The sequence below is a fragment of the Indicator indicator genome, chromosome 4 (genome assembly GCF_027791375.1).
Source record: "Indicator indicator isolate 239-I01 chromosome 4, UM_Iind_1.1, whole genome shotgun sequence".
NCBI classification, from domain to species: domain Eukaryota; kingdom Metazoa; phylum Chordata; class Aves; order Piciformes; family Indicatoridae; genus Indicator; species Indicator indicator.
In genome coordinates this window covers 45,834,171-45,856,606 of record NC_072013.1, presented here as the reverse complement: position 1 = coordinate 45,856,606, position 22,436 = coordinate 45,834,171, and the positions used below count along the sequence as shown (strand labels likewise).

Sequence of the window (22,436 nt, the reverse complement as noted above, 5' to 3'; positions counted from 1 at the left end):
ATTGAAATAAACAACCAAAGCTTTTTCATTTACATTTCAGTAAATCATAATATAAACAAAACATACAATAATTTAAATAAATACCTATGTGGCTGTTCTGATGAGAAATATCAAATTCACTTATTTTTACATAAAGTAAGTAAAACATACTTGGCCAATCATGCACCACAGCGTGGGCATCCTGCCAAGTGGGGCTCTGCAAACAGCATATGTGCCTGTAGCCCTACTAGCAAAAATAAAGTGATTGTATGCAGTGGATCATGATGTAACTAGTTTAAGAAATATTTTGTTACACTAAATAAAAAATAAACAAGAAAATAGAAGCTTCTTTAGGCTAGTCTCTTCAACAATCTGATATTAACCTATTTCTCATTTTTCTTTTCCTTGTTTATGCATCTTTCTCCTTTCACTGACCTTATACATGAATATTTTTGAGGGGAGGTATTATTTTGTATGTCAGGAGCATCATGTTGAACGATGCCTAGAAGAATGAAATGCAATGAAATTAAAATAAAATAAAATAAAATAAAATAAAATAAAATAAAATAAAATAAAATAAAATAAAATAAAATAAAATATAAAATAGGACCTAGCAAAGGAAAGCCGCTACTGTAACAAGCTACACCATGTCTCTGGCGCCTGGTAGAGTACCCGTGACAGTCGGTGGCAGCCTGAGTGTGACCCGAGAGAGCCTGGCAGGCCCGGCAGCCCCCAGGAGCGCTGCCCGGTGCCCGAGGGCGCGGCCCCGGCAGGTCCGAGCCTCCGGAGGGGGCGGCCCTCTCCGCGCTGCTGCCGGCCGCAGGACGGCACTGTCCCGGGGTACGGCCGCTCTGCAGCCCTTTGCACCCGGCGGCGGCTGATAGGGGAGAAAACTAAGTCGGAGAAGCAGGCAGCGGGAAGGCAGGCACCGGCTTGTGACGGATGTGTCTCCCAACCCTCCCTGCCGGGGACGGAACAGCAGAAGGGCACGTCGGGGTGAACCCAGGATCAGGATCCACCCAGGAGGATCCAGACTACAGTCCTGGGGAGAAGGAGGTGCAAAAAAAGAAAAGTGGGTGCCCCTCTGCTACCTCGGGTCGGTCGGGGTCCTACCTTGGGCCTCTTGGTCGCCACGGACGGAGATTAGAAAAGTTCATGCAGCAAAGGCTCCAAAGCAAGTGCTGATCCCATGCAGTGCCCTCACCTGCCCTGGCGCTGCTCTCCAGCGAAGAGGAAGGTAAACGCCGTTTTACCGCATCGCACCGGCCAGCGAACGCTGGGACCGGCAGTGCGGGAGCGGCAGCTTCGCCGAGGAGTGCTGTTGAAAGCGGGGAGCTCTGACGGCTCTTTCCACAGAGAACTCACCGGCAGGAGCACAGAGCCGCGGAAGCTCTGTGTGGGAGGCGGGAGGGAAACAAACCCCGCCGGCTCCGCAGGCTCTCCAATAGGCTCCTTGCGGAGCTAGGAGTGTTCCTGGCCTTCACTCTTCGCGAAGAGCCCCGGGATCGTCCGGGCTCGCACACGGTCCAAAGGACCCGGTCCCGGGCAGCGGCATGTTCCTACTCAATTACTGTTTGCCCCTTGGGTGAGGGAGGATTTTGGATTGGAAACAAATAGGAAGAGGATTTTCCCACCGTCAGGAGGGGTGGATGAGTAAGGACAGGGAGAGGGTGGGGGGTTCCCAGAGCGTTTGAGGCGACCCGTTGCACAGGGTTGAGCCCGCCTGGAAGCCGGGTACTAGTGTTGTGAATTTTAAAAAACATTTTTGGCTAGCGTATTTATGACACTAGTGACCCTCTGCAGGAGACAGATCCGGGGAAAAGAAGAGCAAGCTACAGGGTGAGAAGCAGGGAAAGCATCCTAATGCTCAGATAACGTCGCAGCTCCTCCCCGAGCTAAGTATCTGCTTCCCACAATCAATGCCGAGAGATTCCCGGACAGGAGACGATGGCGGTTGGGTAAAATGAAATAAGATCCTACAAGTTAAACCGAAGGGATAGCCGGCAGGCGCTGCCCCTGCCAAGGAAAAAGTAGCTCGTAGGCTGGAGCGAACTAAACGGTGTTCCACAACTACAATCAGAGAGCCTGCCGGCTCCCACGGCCGCGCGTCCCACGCGTGGGACAATACCTGCGGGCGGCGCTCCCGAGCGGTGCTGGGCAAGGTGCGCAGGCGGGCTCCCTTGACACAGCGGCTCTCGCCTGGGCAGAGCCGCTCCGGTGCCCGCGGTGCGGTAGAGAGGACCTTTCCCAAGTGCGAGACCCTTTGACCAGGCCTGGTAGCCGGGCCGCCGAAGTGATACGTTTCCTAAAAAAACGGCCTCTTGCTCAGTGGTCTTTTTCGGGCTCAGCTCTCTGTGCCAGCGCTGTAACACGGGCTCCCATGGACGTCCTCGCCTCGCTTCATACAGCCAAACCGCACACACACACACTTTCCTCTTTCACGTCAGTTATGTTTGCCTCCTTGGAAGCGCACACTGGTGGAGTCAGGAGCAGAGACCCTGCTACTGTTTAAAAGGGGAAAATACAGATGACCTCAGCCTGCACTTTTCTCCAGGCTGCACAAGCAGCTCTCCTTGGGGGAAAAAAAATAAAGGCCAGTGTACAGGTTGATCAGAAACTGTCGCTACTCTAGCCAGAGATGGGGAAAAATTCAGGGCTACTGTCCTGAAGCCTAGAAAACACATAAGCAGCTCAGCACATCTGGAGGCCTGGCTGCTATCACACGTCTTTCATCCTAGGAGAGACCTTCCCACTGAACCTGCTGCGAAGGGTACAGACAAACTGAGCAGGAATCTCGGAGCATCCCACGTAGGATTTCGCAGAGGTTCAAGTGCAGGGCAAGGTCAGTTACCGAAACACTCTCTTTTTCCTGGGCCTTTACACAATGAAGGTTTCTCTCCAACACAGCAACCTGGGCCGAGGGAAATTTCCAGTGGCATCTAACTCTGCCACGGGCTTCCTGATTTGTACACCAAGCCGAAAGGCTCTCTGAGATTACTGACAGGAGCCTGTCTGTGATCTCACCTCTGGGAGAAACCTTAGAAAGAGGGAGCTGAGCCCAAGCTGCAGCCGGACAACAGGAGGCGCTGCGACTTTGCGCAACCCACGGCCCGGCGCGGCCGGCGGGCATCCCGGCGGGGGCGTCCCGAGGGGCTGGCCGACTCAGAGCCATTTTACCGAGCGCCATGTCCGCTCCCCTCGGCGGAACGCCTCGGCGGTTTGTAGTGGCCTGATTCGTACCTGCTCTTTCATCCACGTAAGGAGTGAACCCTGCGGCGGGCTGCACGGCGCCCCGGCGGGTGTTGCTCCAGCAGTGCTGGGCTCTGGCAAGCGGAGAAGCACCGCCCCGAGATCGAGGGAGGTGCCACCAGCGGGGTCGCTGAGGCCGCCGCACCCCTTCCAGCCTCGCTGCAGCTGGGGGGGAGGAGGGAAAGGGGGGGGGGTCGAACCTCACAGACCTCAGGTACTGAAACGAACAAGCCATCACCGAAGGATCTCTATTTTCAGCCGTATGGACCATTTCCACTAGTGAAAGAGGGAGGTGCATACACAAACACCGCAATTTTAATATCTCCTAGATTTTCCACTGGGTTTTGTTCCAGTTTCCATGGGTGTAGTTTGACCATTTGAGAAATTAGGGTTTTAATCCAGTGCTTTTGTCTATTTTCCTTCAAGACACATTTTCGTCCCTTGTTCTCATCTGCTGATTCCAGAGTTTTGTTTGTTTCGAGGATTTGACTTAATTCTGTTGCCAGATTTAAGGCAAGAAGGATGAGGAGGGAAAGAACAAAGAAAGGAATAACAGAAAATGTATTTAGAGGGCAAGTTAAAACATATCTGTCGAGGCGGAGATACTACTCTATCCCATCATTTGAATCCTGAGTCTCTGTACAAGAGACTTTAAAACAGTGTTTGTGAGGGTGACATTTCCACAGATCACTCGAGGACAAATCAGTGTGAAAGCAACTGTGATCCTGCTGGACGGTAAAAATGCCAGGCATAAATTCAGACCCAGATGTGTGTTTCATTTTGTATGGTACGATATGTAAGCCTTTTTCCAAAATCCCAAGAAATTTTATTTCCCATTGCCCGGAAATCTGCTTTGGTTTGGAGGTGTCTGTTGGTTTGATCAGTAGGTAGATGGGGGGAGGGGAGAGGGGGGGGTATTTATTTTGTCTGGTTTTTATTATCAGGCGATAACAGTTCTAGTAGCTAGGTGGGAACAAACTTAGAAAGAAGGGGCAGAGAAGCAAAAACAAAACCAAAAAAAATCTATGGTCTTGATATAACCTCGAAGAGCCAGACAGGGCAGCAGCAGAAACAGAAAATGTTCGATCCATCTGCAAAGACTGAGAGGTTCCCTTCATAATAATAAAGAACGTTGTCCAATGTCAATTTGTTTCATCGGCATTGTCCGGTTTTACCTTTTACCAGCCTGTGCAGATTCCTCTTTCCCTGTTCTTTGCGAGAAATCAGGATAACGAGCAAGAAGTTGGTAATGAGATAGCCGCTACTTACTATTGCTGCTTTTGGCTGCCTGGCACCAGAGAAAGCTTCCAAATGAGCCTTCTGGGCTGGAGGCTTTCCACGGTAAAGATATAAATTGGTTCCAGTGACTCACCTGATGTTTGCCAAGTGGAGGTTAATATCGGTGGATCCTCATTCGAGTTTTGTCCGCATTTATTGGCTGTCTGTAGTATTATGTCTGAGCGCGGTGACTCACATGGTTTCTTAGCATAAGGCACCAGAAAAGAAATATCATCATCACCATCTACATAGGACGGCAGCCCCTTTTGGAGAGAGGGGAGCGTCGGAGGGCTTTGGGGAGCACGGAGCCGAGCCCTCCGGCTCGTAGCACTGAGTGCCGTCTCGTCCCCCACCCTGAGCGCACTGGGAGCGGGGGGAGCTGCGGAGGTACCTGTGCCGTAACCAGCCTTGAATCGAGGGGCGGGAGCGGAGGGGGAGCTTGAGGACTGCAGGACTTGAGACTTTGAGGCACGTCGCAGCTATCAAGTTAAAGTAGCATCTACTGGACTTTAGTAAATATTGCTCCTAATCTCAGGGGTTTAAGGCTGGACGGCCTTTTGCATTCTCTTCAAGGAGGGGGAGGGGTCTGCCCTGCCCGTATCTACCTCATTTAATTTCCACCGATCCCACATAGTATTTGTCCATCTGAAAGGGTGGGTGTCTTTTCCCCCTTCTTTTCCTACTCTCTCCCCCTCTCCCACCTCTGTCTCTCCTTCTTTCCCCACAAGCTTAAACCAATTACACCGCTTTGCAAATAAAGTGCCGCCCCGGGGGGAGTTACAGGCGAGGGGAACTGCCTTGTTTGCAGGTGCATCTCCGGCTTTGTAGGTGCGAACGCCTTTGTGCGACGGACAAATGGGGAGAGGAGGAGGAGGAGGTGGGTACTTCTACGACGTAAGATCCACATCAGCTCAACTCCACTCACATCCCAGCCGGCACTTCCTCACTTTCTCAACTGTCTCGCCCCACACCGCTCCCTGCCTCGTTTTTGGCTGGTTATAGAGGAGAATTCAGCACCCCTCGCCCCTCCCGAAAGCTGGCTTCCTGCTAGGTCGGGCTTTCGGGCTCTTTTCCTGCTGCCCGTCGCTCGCTTGCAGGAGGGCTGGATGGTTACACCGGGCAGGTTAGCTCCATAATGTTAGGGACTGTGAAAATGGAAGGGCATGAAACCAGCGACTGGAACAGCTACTACGCTGACACTCAGGAGGTGAGTAAATCCCAGGGTAAATCCTGCTGCTGCCCCTCTGCAAGGGGAAGGGGAGAAGAAGGGGGGGGTGGGGGGGTGGAGGAGGGGAATGCTGGGGGTCTGGAGGGGGACAGCAATCGGAGGAATCGGTCTGCACTCCTGATCCTGGAAGCTCAAACGTGCCTCCCCCCTCCCTCCGGCGCTGAAGCTGGCCAGGCTTCCCCGAGGAAAACACGGCTTCCGAGAGCCCCGGGAGCTGAGGGAGACCCGGGGCGGCTGCGGGCCCGCTTGGGGGGCCGGGGGCAGCCCTTGATCTCATCTAGAAGGTGTAATCTCCGCTTGCGGCGCGCACAAAAGCGCCCCGTAAACTCTCGGCTCAGGGCAGAAGATTCGGCGCGCTGCGGGCCCCCGGCTCTTTCCCAGCAGATGGCAGGGGCACAGTCAGCCGGCTGCAACCGTATCCCGGGGCGGGGGTAGAGCCCTCTCCGGGTCACTCGGAGGGGCCTTCAGCCTCTCTGCTCTCTGTCGCCGGGGACCCCACCTGTTAAAGCCAGGAGAAAAGAAACAAGCAGGGGGAAATGGTCATTTTTTCGTACTTTGCAAGAGGGGCCACGGGCGGCGTGCGGCACTGCCGCGGGCCGGCGGGCGGCGCTGCCGAGAGCCGCCTTGGGAGCCTGACCAGAAGGGGGGCCCGGCCCCGCCGCCCCGGCCCTGGCCCCGCCATCCAGCCCCGCCGCCCCAGCCCCGCCATCCCGGCCTGGCCCAGGGCACCTAGGGAGGCGCTTCCGCTCCTCACTCCTGTTTGGCAACACGGTGGCAAATAAGGGGGAGAACCGGCCCAAGTGCCGACAACTACGGCAGAGGAGTGGGCCACGGAAGCGGCCAGAGCCCTCTCCGCGGTGCTCCTCGACTCTGCAGTGGTCCGGGGTTCATATCGTGCTGGTGCGGCTCTCCGGTGGGGGTCCCTGGGAGAAGCTGACGCCTAGCAGCCCCTACAGCAGCCCCTCGGATTCCCGCCCGGGAAGGAGCCGTTTTAAGGAAGTGTGGCAGCAAGGCAGGCACCTAGGTGTGCTCACCCGGGCATTGCATCAGCAGACCCGGACACACGGCTCCACAGTCCCCACGCCTCGTTCGTGCACCCTGGAGCTGGCACACAGCACCCATAGGGCCACGCGGGCACAGGCAGATACGTGTCACCCTGCTGGCATCTTATTTATCAGAGGAGAGTCGGCTAAGGGCAAATAAGGGTCATCCTAATTATGTGCCGTTTCCAGACTTAGTTATCTTCGCCATACTCCTTATCCACAAACATGAAGTTAAGCTACCTTCGCTTTTGCTATTTTTTTAATTTCAGTATTTTCTCCTCCTATTTAATTTGATTTGAAAAACCCATCTGCGTTCTACTATCTCAAATAATTAATATGATCCTCTAAATTAAAAACACATTTATAAATTCGTGGGATTCGTAGTAAACAGTAATGAATTGTATACATTTAACCATCCGCTAAACCTTCTTTTCCTAGCATTACTGCTTTTTTTTTTTCCAAGGTAAACTGAAGGCATCTTTCTCCCTTCTATTAAATCAGATGCGGTACTGGAAAGCACAATTCCTGACTTTCCGCTTCTGCCTTTTTATAAGAGTTGTGTTAAGTGGTAGGGTGCTACAATTTTTGCACGTCAGGCAGGTGAAGTTCAGGGTTTTTGTACTTCAGGAAGGTTGCTTTGGGTTGTGGGTCTTTTTTTAAACTTTGAAGAGTGACTTTATAGAAAATGCAGACAAAGGGGTGAAGCTTTCAGCAGATAAAATACACACGTCCCTCAAACCCCAAACCCCTGTAGGAATACAAATTTAAATCCGTACAGAGTGTGAGACATGCAAGAGATTATTGTAAGAAGTTGCAGGCAGTTGAGTTTCTCCTTGGCACAGACAGTATACACCAGTAAATTTCAGTAACCTCGTGAGTTTAAATACTTAGCTAGTGAGACGGGACACAAAAATCATCAAAACCCTGGAAATACTCCGAAAGAAAGCCTCACCCCGGGGCAGATAAAGCAGGCACCTCGGCTCTGCGGGGGTACTGCTCTGCTTCGGGCGGGCCGTCGGTCCATGCGCCCCGGCGATCCCTCGGCAACCCCCGCAAGCCGTGGCACGCCGGTAAAACGGCAACACGTCAGGACCGAGCACCCCCTGCTCTGTGTCCATGTATGAGCAGATATAAATATGAATTAGATCTCTTCATCTCTTCAGTGGCCTTTCCGTGTGGCTTTTGGAAAGAGCTCTCCCCGGTGCCAGGGCAGCAAGACGCTTGCACGGCTGGCTGGGCAGGGCGGGCAGGACAGTAGAATCCGGGCGCGATGGGGTCCTGCCCACCCCTCTCTACCCCCTAACCTCCTCTCTTCGTCTCGCTGCCCTAGGCCTATTCCTCGGTGCCCGTGAGCAACATGAACTCGGGGCTCGGCTCCATGAACACCATGAACACCTACATGACCATGAATACCATGACGACGAGCGGCAATATGACCTCCAACTCCTTCAACATGTCCTACGCCAACACGGGGCTGGGGGCCGGGCTGAGCCCTGGAGCCGTGGCGGGCATGTCGGCGGGTTCGGCGGGGCCAGTGAACGGCATGCCAGCCGGCGTGGCCGCCATGGGCACGGCGCTGAGCCCCGGCAGCATCAACGCCATGTCTGCCCAGCCGGCCCCCATGAACGGGCTGAGCCCCTATGGCGGCATGAACCCCTGCATGAGCCCCATGGCCTACACCCAGTCCAACCTCGGTAGGACACGGGACGCCAAGACGTTCAAACGGAGCTACCCCCACGCCAAGCCGCCCTATTCCTACATCTCCCTCATCACCATGGCCATCCAGCAGGCACCCAGCAAGATGCTAACGCTGAGCGAGATCTACCAGTGGATCATGGACCTTTTCCCCTACTACCGGCAGAATCAGCAGCGCTGGCAGAACAGCATCCGCCACTCGCTCTCCTTCAACGACTGCTTTGTCAAGGTGGCCCGGTCCCCCGACAAGCCCGGCAAGGGCTCCTACTGGACCCTGCATCCCGACTCCGGCAACATGTTCGAAAACGGCTGCTACCTCCGCCGGCAAAAGCGCTTCAAATGCGAGAAGCCGGCGAACAGCAAAGCCCCTCAGGAGGGCAGGAAAGATCAGGCTGGGGCCTCCAGTTCCAGTTCAAACTCTCCCCTGCACAGAGGCCACAATAAACCCGCGCAGCTGGACACAGCCACATCCCTCTCCAGCTCCAACCCATCCACCAGTCCCCAGTCTATGGACCACAACGGATCGAGCACCGAGCTAAAGACCTCGGCCTCGGCTCCCTCCTCCACTATCACCTCCGTCCCCGCCTTGGCCTCTGTCCCGCACCCCCCTCACTCCTTAGCCCACGAACCCCAGCTCCACCTCAAGGGCGATCCCCACTACTCCTTCAACCACCCCTTTTCCATCAACAACCTCATGTCCTCCTCGGAGCAGCAGCACAAGCTGGACTTCAAAGCCTATGAGCAGGCGCTGCAATATTCCTCCTACGGGGCCAGCATACCCGGCGGGCTGCCCCTGGGCAGCACCTCCATGGCAGGACGCAGCAGCATCGAGCCCTCAGCCCTAGAGCCCTCCTATTACCAAGGTGTGTATTCCAGACCCGTGCTAAACACCTCCTAGCTCTGCACCCCCCGCCGTAGGGGGCAAACCCTTTCTCCCTCTACCCTCGACTCCCCTTTCCTGGCATCTCTCTCCCCTTTTCCTACGACAAACCGGGGTGTTTCCGCACGCTACGTGGAAAGGACTGTTACTTTTCATTTGTCTCACAAAGCGTTGTGTGTTGTTACGATCTACCACGACCTCCTGCAAAGCCGGCCGCGTCCCGCTTGTACATATCCCCTCCCGGTCCCTCTGCCCAGCCCCTCTCCTCGGAGATCCCCCTTAGCCTCTGCGGGGTGTTACTAAAAAGAAGAAAAAATCGTTGAGCTTGTAAACTACTTGTTTGTGCTTTCCGTCCCTTCGTCTCCCCGCCTTCTGTGCTCTATAATCTCATGTAAGTTTACAGGTATGTGGCAATACTTTAACAATACGGAGATGAAGAAGCGAGTAGACATTTAAGACTTTTTTTAATTAAAAAGGCTTTGAAGGACAATACTGCTGTGAAGTAGCAAAACACTAAGAGAATCTCTAAGCAACAAGAGGACTATTTACTTTCTCGGATCATCCTTTTGATACTTGCAAAATAAACCTTCGGCTAGTACAACCCGCATACACCCAGATGCTGCGGGTCGGATCCTGCACTCCCGAGGGGACCAGCTAAAGCTTTGGAGTGCAAGATGCGACCCTTACTTTTTTTTTCCAAGTGTTACCTGTCTTGGGATGTAATATAAAGTTACAAGAGGTCACAGCCAGTTGGATTATTTTTTTTTCCTTCCTATCTGTTACTGAAGATTCTCGTTCATCAGGAACTCTCGTCAAACATGTGGATGACATGCTTATTTAATTTAAGTGTCTTCGTTGTGTACCAGCTAGAACTGTGTATCTAATAACAAGGTTATTTTCCCCTCCCCCAGGAAACATTGACTATTACACAGACGCAAGGAAAAGAAGAGAGCTCTGTCTCTCCTCGCTTTTCCAACTTGTTTAATAAATTACACATCCATTTTTTTCCGTGGCCGTTTAATTATTGCCATCGTTAGCTTGTTTCATCCAGTGTTAATGCACTTTCCACAGTTTTACACGGTGTTAGCATAGCCAGACGGGTTTTATTATTATTCCTGTTCGCTGTCTCAATGTTCTTAATTTATTGCATGGTTTATATTTTTTTCTTTCTTTACAGCTGGAAATTGCTTTAAATTACAGTTTAAAAAAATAATTACACGTGAATTTACGAAATTTTGTTAATTTTATAAATGTGATTGTAATTGAAAAAAATATTTTGATTTCAAACGATAACTGAAAATTTAATGCGTGAAGTATGTTTTTGATCATTTGCAGTTAAGGACTTTAAATAAATCAAATGTTAACAATGGAAGACTTCTGCTATTTTCTTTCAAAATTTCTGGGGCGGTTTACAGAGGACGTAGCCATGTGTCAGAAAACCCAATGTACGGCTAAAGCGTGGAAGGGGAGACGAAGGATTTGTGCGGCCAGACTTATGCAGAGCGAAGGAAGGGGACACGCCAGCAGGGTGTGTTTTTGGGGTGCTACGGTGCCACTGGCGTTTTGCAGATGTGGATATGAGGGTGCTTTTTTTTTTTTTTTTTAACTCATAGTGACAGAGTACCGTGAGAGAGGGAGGGAAATCTCTAACGCTGGGCCCAGTTCCCAGGCTAACTCCCACTTCCTTGCCTTGGCTCGGATCGACCCCAGTGATAAAAAGCAGCCGCGCTGGCGAGCACTGGTCCCCAGCAAGCAGCATAGTAAGGGGTGGGGGAGTTGTGTATGTGTGCTAAACGTGAAGAGATTTCACTGTGCTCAGCCCCTTTCGTGCACGGCCGCCAGGTAAAAGAACTATACAATTCTCATAATTATCAGATAATTATCCCCTGATGGTTTAGGGACAGCGACGGGCAGCTAAATTTAAGGGTCGATTTAGAAAGGAAAAGGCAAGCCAAAGTCCCAGAAATGTCACCAAATTCCTCCAGCAGTGTTACCCTGCGGGGGAAAAATTAAAAAAAAAAAAAAGAGAGAGAAAAAAAATACTGGCGACCCCCTGTGCCGTGGGATTTGCAGGTGTGTCCGGCTCGGCCCCTACAGCCCGGCAGTATGGGGCCGCGATGCGACCACGGCGTTCCTGGCCAGGCGGAGCTGGCTTCGGCGTGGAGCTGGACGGGTGCGCTAGCCCAGTCGGAGATTTAACGCGGGCCCTGTCGCATGCGAGACCTGTAACGGGAGGAAGCGGGGGTTTGCGCCCGGGATGCCAGCTTTGGCCAGGTACCCCATGACGCCAGCCTTTGCAGCCCCTGCGGCAAACAGCGACTGATCCCCCGCAGCAGATCGGGGTTGCTCGACACCAAGTCCAGGCAGGTGGATCCTACTAAAGTCCCGCTTCTTCTGCCGAAAGGAGCTCAGTGCGAATCGAGACAGGATGAAGCGCGTTTTCAGCAGGACTTCACTTGTCTCCCACAGCCTGGTCTACAGAGAATATGCCACTGCAGAGTGGAAACATTGATTTAATGCCTTGGGCTTGTACACAGAAAATATCAATCGACCGACAGCGATAAGACAGCAGGTTTCACATATCAGCTGAGGAGCACAGACCGTGTGTAATGGAAATATTCGGGGCGTGGGTAATAAAAGGATTTAAGCGGACCAACGCGGCTCCCAACCACTCATAGATAAGGAGTGGAGCCTGTCACAGATACATTCGCCATCAAGATTACACTCCTTCCCTTTCTTCTCGTAGGCAAACGGTGACTAGGGTGGGCAATGATCCACTGACATAACAGGCATGCGGTTCGTGTTAAAAGCGCGGGTCCCGGACTCAGCGTAGCTTTCTGCGATCAGCATAAGCCTTCGAAGTCACCAGAGGAGAGAGGAGTCACCTGTTTTCTTTCCCGCTCCTAGCTGCCCTGCTGCAGCTAAAGAAGCCCCCAGTCACAGTGCAAAATATAATCTGGAAGTAGGCTTCAAAGGAAGAGGGTGCACCTCCCACCCCGCAATATGTAGAGAGGAGTTTATTAGCATTTCCTTCCATACGGGCCGCTAACCCACTGCGAGGAGGGAAGGAGCTGGTGGGTTTGGGGGTTTTGCCTGTGTCGGAGGCAAAGTGGGGCACCGCCAGACTGCGGGCTCCGGTCACCACCGCAGTTTATTGGAGAACTTCGCGTTTTCCTGCGCGGCGATTATCTCCTACCGGCCACGTGCGAGGGAGCGAAAACGGTTCATTTAACGTCGTTAAATACAGACGGGGAGTAATTCAGGGCGGTGGGGGATCTCTGTAAAGCTTTATGCAGAGTTTGAGCGGTGAGGAGGTCCCTGGCCCGGGGCGGGGTGGGGGTGTCGGGCGCGTTTGCAGGGCGGGCCTGTGGGGAAGGGGCCGTCGAGGTGGCGGGGGCCTGGGCAGGGGCAGCTCCCGGGCGGGAAGTCCGGAGCCCCGGTGGGTCCTGCCCTGGCATAGCAGGCTCTCCTCTGACGCGGGATCCAGCACCTCTGCGGCCCCCGGCAGTGGGGGGCAGGATGAGAACCGCGTCTGTGCCACCTCCTCGGAGCACCTGCAAACAGCACCCCTGCGTAGAAGGGGAGAGTCGACGGAATAAAAACAGCTTCAGCCGCCCAAATCAGGGAGGAGAAAAGAAATCACGAGTACCTCCCCGGTTGTTTTCTGGGTGCGAATGGACAACCCTGACTTCCACATAGGCAAACAGTCTCAGGGTGTACATTTATAGGAAGGAATTATTTTTAAATATTCGGGACTAAAAGAGGAGGAAAAGTATTTCCCGGTCAATTTTTTCCCTTTGAAACTTAGTTATGTCAATAAAATATAAGTAAATCGTAAAAGAACGGAGCGAGAAAACACTTAAGCTGTTGGCATAGCTTTAAAAATTGTTTTGAAATGTTGAGTAGATATTGAATACTTGAATGGTTACTGCTCCGTCAACACAAACCCGAAATAAATTAATTCCCTTGCTGTAACGCCAACTAGCCTTTAAAGAAGCAATTGACACGGTTTTCATTTTACAGCGGTATTGTAGATAAAGTGCTTGATTACGATAACAATGTACTTTGTGGGTATTTTTCTGCTATGATAAAACGGGATTTGGACATATATATATATATAATTAATCACAGTGAAAAAATATTTTAAAACCAAGGACTCAAGAAATACATACTTTCAGCGCGCATTTTTGTGACAATTTTAATTTGCGAAGAAGCGAATGAGCGTCATAAAAACTTGGGATAGAAAGTTCTCTCGCGAGGCATATAGATGCATATAATATATATATTAACATATATGTAATTAATGTGTATTTGTTTCCAGGGGAGACAAATGGATATACACACAGCCCACAATGACCAGGCGAAAATCACACCACAGTGGTGCAGAGAATTACCAGGGTACGAAATGTACGCGTAAGTCCTCGAAGAACTCCCACGCTGCAATATTGTGTTAGGAAATACAGGAGAATGGTTAATAGCTAAAATAAAAATGCAATTAGTTTGATTATTTAAATGTCAAGGGTGGTGCTGCAAAATGGGTGATTTTTTTTTTCTCTTAATGCAAACCCAGGCTTCTCAGCTACTGGCAAAGGCAGAGTGATAACTAAAAAACCAGATTGTACATTTTCTGCGATTTGCAGTGTCGAAAGGTTTTTTTCGGAGGGAGAAAATAAACGAGGGAAGAGAAGAGTGGAAACCGGGAAGCGATAAGAAGAAAACCTGCCTTTGTTCCCTCTGGTTATTTTCTACTAATTATTCTGCCCATTGTGACAAAGTAGCAGTTAAGGATAGATTAGTGTAAATAACATCTCATTTCACTCCCAAACCGTGCAACTTTCTGGCCCAAGCCTTGCCGTAGTGTTTGTGTTTCTCCCCTTCAGCTCAAACAGAAACTCACTGAGATTTCAGATCTTTGAACTTTGGACAGATCAAACTGCCAGCGCTCACCTTTGTCTCCAGTTATTAGAATTTAGAACATATGTAGCCTTATAGCTGAATCCACTTGTCTCTATGGGGAGAAAAACGCTGCAATCTCCTCTCTTCCCCCTACTCCAAAAACTCTGGCAGTTAGTTGAATTCATTGAAACGATAATTTCCCAGAATGGCGCCTCTGCTGCGAGAGTGTTGCTTCAGTGGGGTTTGCCCTGGCGGGTTATTTTAGGGGAAGGTCATCGTTATTTTGCTGCTACTGTTGGTAATCCTGTTTTCCCATTAAATGCTCATGCACCTGCTCATTGTTCCAAGAGGTAGCTACCGGCTGTATTATTAGTATTAGTATTAGTATTAGTATTAGTATTAGTATTAGTATTAGTATTAGTATTAGTATTAGTATTAGTATTAGTATTAGTATTACTGCTCTAGGCGGCAGGCTGAACGCCCGTTGAGCCCGAGAAAGGCCGTGCCGCCGCTGCACCGGGCTCCGCCTCGGCGACACTGGGCCAGGCAGGACCGGGCCCCACGCCCGCCCCGGTCTCCTGCCTGGCCCCGCTGGCCCGAGCTGTCCACAGCGGGCGGTGTTGCCCACCTGTGGTCCAGCCCAGCTTTGCGTTTGGAATCCCTAATTCTTCATTTTCACTGGGTCCCCGGAGGGAATAGCGAGGGGCGGAAGTCCTCGCGTGGACATGTTTCTGGTAATCGTATTTTCTGCCTCCGAAATTGAGCCCTTACACACAACTCTTGGCAGTCGTCCGGGGTAAAAACCACCCCCACAAGCTGAGGCGGGGTGCGTCCCTTTCATGGACGGGGTACCCGCTGGGCATGAGCAGTCAGACGGAGGTGCCGTGTGCCCCCAGGGCTAGTACCCGCTTCAGGAGGGCTTCAGGACCTGTTCCACACAGCGGGAGGTGGGACCTGCGTGATTCCACCCCACGCCAGGCTAGCGGGGTGAGGATGCCTGAGGATGAGGACGTGGTCTTGGGCCTCTGCCCACACGAGCTCCCAGCCGGCCTGGTCACCGAGGAGCAGAGCCGCCCGCTCCAGTAGCAGAATTCCTCTCGCAGCAACCATTTCTACGGCAAACATCTCTTTCGTGTCCTATACCTCTAAGTGCTCCCTAATGAATGAGCTACATTTACAAGCTATTGCGCACTAGCTGAAATATATTTTCTCCTTTATTCCTTCTCTTCTCTGGGTCTGTCTGGCGGGTTACTAACACACATTTTCTCCAGTTATGACCGGCGGAAAATGTAAACACGTTGGTAACTAGGAGGTGGGCCTCATTCTGCAATCCGGGATCTCTCCATAGTGACTCCCAGTAATGACCTCTTTAGCATAATAAAGCCCCGGGGGCGGGGAATCTCTGAGCTGCAGGGTAGGAGATTGTAATAAGAGCGTGTCTGAACTTATTCAAATGTATGCAACAAGTTTTCTAGTTCTAAGGTTATCTGGTGTGACCAACAGACGTTTTCTCTCTTCCTTTTTTTTTTTTTTTTTTTTTCATTCCTTGGTTGTTTTATCTAAGGTAGTACTTTACAAAATTCAGGTATGTCATTACGTTATATGACATAGACAGGGAAAAACAACAACAAATAAAAAATAACATAAAGATAAAACAAAAGACGACAAAACCAAGCCCCAAGCCTGAATGTACAGAAAATAAAACAACCAACCAAGCAAAAACAAACAAACAAATCCACCCCTAAACTTTCCAAAAAACCCAAATCACCAACACCTCCTTTCTCCCCCCCTCCTCCCCCTCCCCAACAAAACAACAATAGAGAAAGACTCCTGTTTAGAAAGGGAAAATGCGCTCCCGGCGTTACAGCAGACCCCATCATCACGCCATGGCCACCAGGAGCTCTGGCAGTATCATCAGAAATGGTGAGCAAAGGAGACTGCCTACATTCTTCCACCAGGGTCTTTCTGTGCCCCCTCCCCGATGCTAGTGGCCGGTGCACACTGCTTCCCCGCCTCTCGGCCCCGGCGACACCAGAACCCAAGATTCACGGCGCATCTCCTCGGATGTGTCTTAAAAACATCCCGATCGGGGGACCGGTGTCTAGAGGCCGGGGGAAGAAAGAGCCGCTGGCCAGTGCAGAGCAGAACTCTCCCCCACCCCCCGGGCAATTGTTCCCTTGAGCCCCTATTAATGCGGGACATATGTTATCCACAGGCAGTAGGCAGCGGTAAGACTTCGGCATCTAACTTGTTGCTCAACTTACGAGGCGGTTCTCATCTTCTCATCAAAAGCCGCCGGTCTTTCTTCAGCCGTATGGACAAAAATGTGAACAACAATGCCCGCCTCCCTTCACTTCAAAAGCTGCCATCGCGGAGGCTACCCAGAGAATTTTCTCTCTGCTTTTCATTCCCGGTTTGAAAAAAGGCACTACAGGGCCAAGGCGCTCCTAATACTCTTTGATGGGGATTGAATTAATTATCTCCAATAACACAATTGTGCTTGGCCAACGAAAAGAGCAAAGTAATACTCATCTAGAATTAGAGAGCAGGGCTCAGAAGAAAGGGAACGGGAGGGTGAGGGGGGTGGGGGCATTTCAAAGGAAAAGGGTGGGGGGGAGGAGAATGAGAAAACACCTATATCGAAAATCGGCTTGGAAGGAGGGGGTCCCCAGAAGTTTAAATTACAGAAGTGTATTAAGTGGCGCATTGTAGGGCTCAAGGCGCGTTGGTGGTCTGACTGGGCATCCCTCCCTCCACCGACTGAGTCGGCACTGACTGGATTAGAACTTCTTGACGTTTCCCTCCTCGGGATGGCCCCGAGGCCGGAGGGTTCCGCCACCGCACTACCTGCCCCGGAGCACCCTGTCGCCCGTCCCCAGGTCAGCTGGGCTGCAGGCGCGGGGACCTTCCTGCCCTGGGACACTGGCCCTTGGCTGTGTGCAGCCGCGGCACCTGCGGTCCCCGCCTGCTCACGCTGACTTAGCAGCGATGGGAACAGCCTCTAGCATAGAGCGGTCAAACATGCAAAGAGCTCTTTCCCTCTGCCCTTCCCCTTCCACCTCCAGGGATCTCAGGGACACCCAGAAGCCTGTCCTAGCAGGGACTGAGATGAGGTCTCTCAGCATCATCACACTCCGACACCGTCGAGGGCAACGGGAGTGCAAACAAGCCGAGGGTTACCCCCTCCGGTGGCAACAGGCACGATCCTGGTTACCGTGGACTCGGTCTCTTTGGTGAAGGGCAAGAGATGGAGGAATGAATGAATGACGGAGCGAATGAATGAATGAGCAGAGCGAATGAATGAGTAACACACGCATAAATAAATAAATAATCGAGCACAAAAATCAACCGATTGGAAAACCGCTGTGTTAATATGAGAGAATAAAATATTTGCCTGTTTGGCTTCCAGCATAAACGTTTTCTATCGAGTGTTATCCAAACAGGCTAATTTTCAAAGCCAAGCAAAATACAGTGATGAGTGGTTAAAGGCATTGCACGTACGACGGGCTCTTACAGGGCCCTGCACGGGAGGTACGCGGGTTGGTGTCACACACGTGTCCGCAGGCACAAAGAGCGGCCGCCAGACGGGCTGAAGATACAAACCTCCGCCTCTTGCGTGTTCCTGAGCACCGGGAAGCCGCGTCCATCCAGCCACAGAAGGCAACTGTGTTCCCAAATTTCCCAGCGCCCAGCGCAGCGGGCCGAAAGAGCTTCCGCCAGGACCAAGTGGGATGCGCCCGCGAAGCGCCAGGAGAGGCTCGAAGCCCCAGCCCCACACCGTGAGGGGTTCATCACACCTTGCAAATGATGCATTCAAAACTGTTTTTCCGAGGCAATGCCTATAGGCGTTGGTAGTTACACAGAAAGGGCCCAGAAAGGCGGTACTGGTCACCCAGGGACCTCCTGGCTGCTCTGGTGGGGCAGGGGAACACCCCGCTTCCCAAGAGTCAGATTGTGCTCTGGGGAGCAGGAATTTTTCCACTCCACTTAAATTTGGGAACTGGAAACTCTAAGTCTGATGCATTCCCTCTGATAATAAGAAATCCCGTCGGCTGAAGTGGGAGGTTTGCCCTGATAAGGGACACGTTGGCTAAATGGGGAGATAGGAGGAGAGAGACGACCTCTTCCAGCCGTCGTGGGGGTTTCCTCATGTGCAAGAATGCTGACCCTGTAGCCTTTCCTCTTACGAGACAAAGCTGTCCTCGACAGGAGGATCCGCACTTCTCCTTTTAAACCGTGCCTGAGCAGGGAGTAGCTTTTTTTTTTTTTTTTTTTCTTTTTCTAATTAGTGCAAACCGAGATTGCACTGACCTCAGCAGAGTCCGAGGTTCAAGGATTTCGGGATATTTCCCACTTTGTAAAGTGCCTTAGGGGTTTATTTGAGGGGAGGGGGGAGGTGCCTATTTGTTTAAGGAATTTTAAAAAAATACAGAATAAGGTGGTTGTTCCCAGGGAAAGCAGTAGCAAAATATTCTTGTCTTCTTGAGAAGTAGGAGCAAACCTCAATTTTTTCCTGCTCAGGTCTGTTTAGACCAAGCATACATGTTAACTGGTTAGGTAGGTATTTTACTGTTTTTAGTTTACCTCCCTGTGCATAATGACTTCTTCAGAGTATACATTAAATGTATGCCTCTCTCATGCCCAAGAATTACTTTTTACAAGTCAGATTACCTTAACGATCAATGTGTCATTTATACTTTTACACAATAGACTTTAATTGTTACAAGGGAGCCCTTTGGTCTATCAGAAATAATTTGTTTTGTGCCGTAGCACAAACAGAGGATTAGGAGTTCAGGTAAGGAATAAGCAGCAGCAACAACTTAATTCCTAGGCAACAAAGGTCCTGCTTTCACGCCACATTTCTTTCTAGTAAAAAGCAGGACATGGCACTATCTCCAGCTCACTGGACCAGTCAGACATTAGTTAGCCTTCATTTCTTTCTAGTTTAAATCTGTCCAGGGTTTCATCCCTTCATCTTTTCCAGGGCCAAAAATTGCATGTAATGCAAGTAAAAATAAATAGAAGACAGTCTCCAAATTAAACAAAATTCTTTTCCACCCCCTACTCATGATTTAGCAGGCAGAGGTCGAAGGCAGCTCTGTGGGTTTAATTTTTATCATTAAATGTTTCCAGTGAAACTGGTACAAAGTCAATTGGATTTAAAAATATCACTTCACTTTGGACTGATGTCTGATTATTTTCCCCCATTCTTGCAATCATCATCATTTCCCAAATTGGGGTAGAAATTGTAAAAAACAGCTAGGTTTAGGATAAAGATGCTTTATACCTTCCCGTGCCTGGGCAGTGGCAGAAATAGCATCACAGTGACCCAACCCTCACCCATCACCTCCGTAGGGTAGTGGACAACCAGCAGACATGTATTGCTTCTGATCTTCTGTGAGTTTTTCAGTGGAGAGGACAACCTGCTCACGTGTTGTTGGCATGGCCACTTGGAAGATTTTCAGCTTTGGAAACAAATTCAGCAACAAACAGATCCTGAGGTCTGACCCATTAGCTTCAGCTTGTCCTGAAACCCGCCCAGCTTTTGCCTGTGACAGGCAGCCTTGAGCTGGGGAGCCTGGGTGGAACCATGGAGGGAGCAGTGGACAGCCTCAGCCTGGCTCCTTCACCCTCAGATACCCTGCTTTTCCACTCACCTTTCTTATCTATTGGTGCCCTTTGGTAGCAGCAAAGGTGGGAATGACATGATCAGACCATCATCTCAAAAATTAAATAAAGAGAAATGAAACACACACAGGTCAGCATAGTAAAAAAACTTTTGTGTGCCCATGTGAGTGCAAGCAACTAGGTCAAAGCCACCTGAGAACCAAGATGAATAGGAGAGACAGACAAGAAGAACACAGCAATGCACTGTTGACCTACCAGGATGATTGAGGGGCACGTACCCTATGAGGAGAGGCTGAGAGACCTGGAGCATTTTGGTCTGGAGAAGAGAAGACTGAGAGGGTATTTAATAAATGTTTATAAATATCTGAGGGCTGGGTGTCAAGAGGGAGGGGACAGGCGCTGCTCGGTTGCACCCTGGGATAAGACAAGGGGTAATGCATATAAACTACAACACAGGAGGTTCCACCTCAACATGAGGAAGAACTTCTTCACTGTGGGAGCCACATAATCTCCTTCTCTGGATACTTTCAAGACCCATCTGGATGTGTTCCTGTGTGACCTGTGCTAGATTCTATGGTCTTGCTCTGGCAGGGGGGTTGGACTTGATCTTCAGAGGTCCCTTCCAACCCCTAACATCCTGTGGTCCTGTGAATGAAAGTAACCTCTATGTGCTTCCTCTTCCCTCGACACCATCTTTTATTGACTTTAACTTTCGGAATGAAGTCATCTGAGATCACCTTCCTAACACCATTATAAGCAAGGGAAAAACATGTTTAAGGATGCTGCAGTATGGCTGGGAGAGACTGACCTACTGATGAGTTTCTTCCTCACTGGTACTCTGAGGAACACACACACACGTACAGTAACAAGCACATACACACCTGGACTCAAAGCAACCCAACTGGAGTCAGCTGCTTAGAGCAGGCCCACTGGAAGAAAACTGTGAGGGTTTCTGCTGTGCCCAAACCAACTGAAGGCTGTAAATACCTTAGTGGCAGAAACAGGGAGTCTTTGGAGGTACTTCCAACCTTGAGTTATCAGCTGCTCAAAACCGGGGCTGTTGTTTCACTCTATTGCAGAGCATATTAAAATCCACAAGTTACTGGAATGTAGTAAGCAAATAAGACCTAATTAAATAATAGCAATTCTAAGTGCTTCCAAGAGATGCACAGCACTTCACAGGATGGAACTGCAAGAGCCACTCAATGTTTTTTTAGCAGTAGTCTGGATTTTTGAAGTTTGGAAAAACTGTGTGTGTTCCCAGACTGATCTTGATGCTAATAACAAAAAAATTAAAGTATTTTTCATGTATTGTCTGATAACAGGGGTTCTTGCTGTGGTAGTTCTGATTTTTTTTTGCAAAATACATCATTCATCTGAGAAACCAGAATGTTTCAGTCTATTGTACTGGCAGATTTGCCAGTACATTTAAGTTCTGGTAACCTGCAAGGCTTTAATATGTATTAATAAGTTTTCTAAGGCATAAATGTGTTCCCATTCTCTGTTCTGTGAGTGCTGCAACAGAATAAAAGCTACAGTGTATGTTAATCAGAAAAGACATTAATGGAAAAGCATGTCCTTTTTCAAAGTTGTAATTTCAGAAGAAGGAAGGTCACTGTACTTAACCAGGTGGATTGTGACAGGGCAATCTAAGAACAAACAATCAATACATATATTTTGGATCGAATACTTCTTAACAGTCAGATCCTTCAGACTGCAGCAAATACAAAGCACGTGTCAATGAGGTCGTGAAGTCCAACAGTCCTGTTCCCATGCTGGTAATCTTAGAAAGGGGAAAAAGGAAAAAAAAAAAAAAAAAAGGGAAAACCACAGAGAAAACATCAGCTGTTATACTCCCCTCCTCCCCCCCCCTCATTTTTCTCCTGGATACATAAATAACGTCTTTCAATACTGAGCTGCAAACCACAGCTAAAACCCTGTGAAAATAGTCAATACACAGAGACACGAAGACACAGAGCTCTTTACTGAAGGCACAAGCTGGAGCTCTCCTCATCTGCAAGGACCTGTGCTCTATAGGCTTTGCGGTTTGGCACATCCAACACGCCTGAGCCAGCATGAGCGAAGCAGGGCGCTTAGAAACTAAAGATCAATGTAGGGAAAAGAAAAGAAAAGAGAGTTTTTCCAAGACAACATTGGTTTAATTACAGAATTACTGATTGGCTTACTAAACACAGGGGCGTCTCAAAATGATCACAGGAGGAATTACAGCTCGGGGCAACCGAAGGGCATTCGCAATTCAAGCGGGTAACAGGGCTGCCTCGCCTGGCTGGCTGCGGGGCGATTGACGGCGGGGCGCAGGGGGATCTCGCCCGGTTGGTCTCGGCGTTGCCGCCGGCTCCAGCGCCCCAGGCGGTCACAATCGCGGCCGTGAAGCACCGGGTGGAGGGACCCGAAGCACAGCCCACGCCCTCAGAGGCGCGCGGGGATTTCCCTCTTCCTCGTCCCTCCCCGGTCCCGCAGGCACACACCGTCCCGAGTGTGTGGGGTGTCACCGGCGGCAGAGGGATTACCGGTCACGGAGCGGGGCGGGTAGGGGGTG

General features: G+C 50.6%; 1 protein-coding gene across 1 annotated transcript; it reads left to right on the top strand.

Annotated features, from left to right (window-relative positions):
• The first annotated feature begins 5,638 nt into the window (after positions 1 to 5,638).
• On the top strand, positions 5,639 to 9,370 carry FOXA1 (forkhead box A1). Its single transcript, XM_054400421.1, has 2 exons — positions 5,639 to 5,713; positions 8,108 to 9,370. The coding sequence occupies exons 1-2, from the start codon at positions 5,642 to 5,644 to the stop codon at positions 9,368 to 9,370; spliced, it is 1,335 nt and encodes a 444-aa protein (XP_054256396.1). The 5' UTR covers positions 5,639 to 5,641.
• Positions 9,371 to 22,436: the final 13,066 nt, after the last annotated feature.

Excerpts from the sequence above, each read along its gene's own strand:
- FOXA1 (XM_054400421.1), top strand. The coding sequence starts at position 5,642 with ATGTTAGGGACTGTGAAAATGGAAGGGCATGAAACCAGCGACTGGAAC. Across the intron at positions 5,714-8,107 it reads ACTACGCTGACACTCAGGAG|GCCTATTCCTCGGTGCCCGT; the intron begins GTGAGTAAATCC and ends TCGCTGCCCTAG.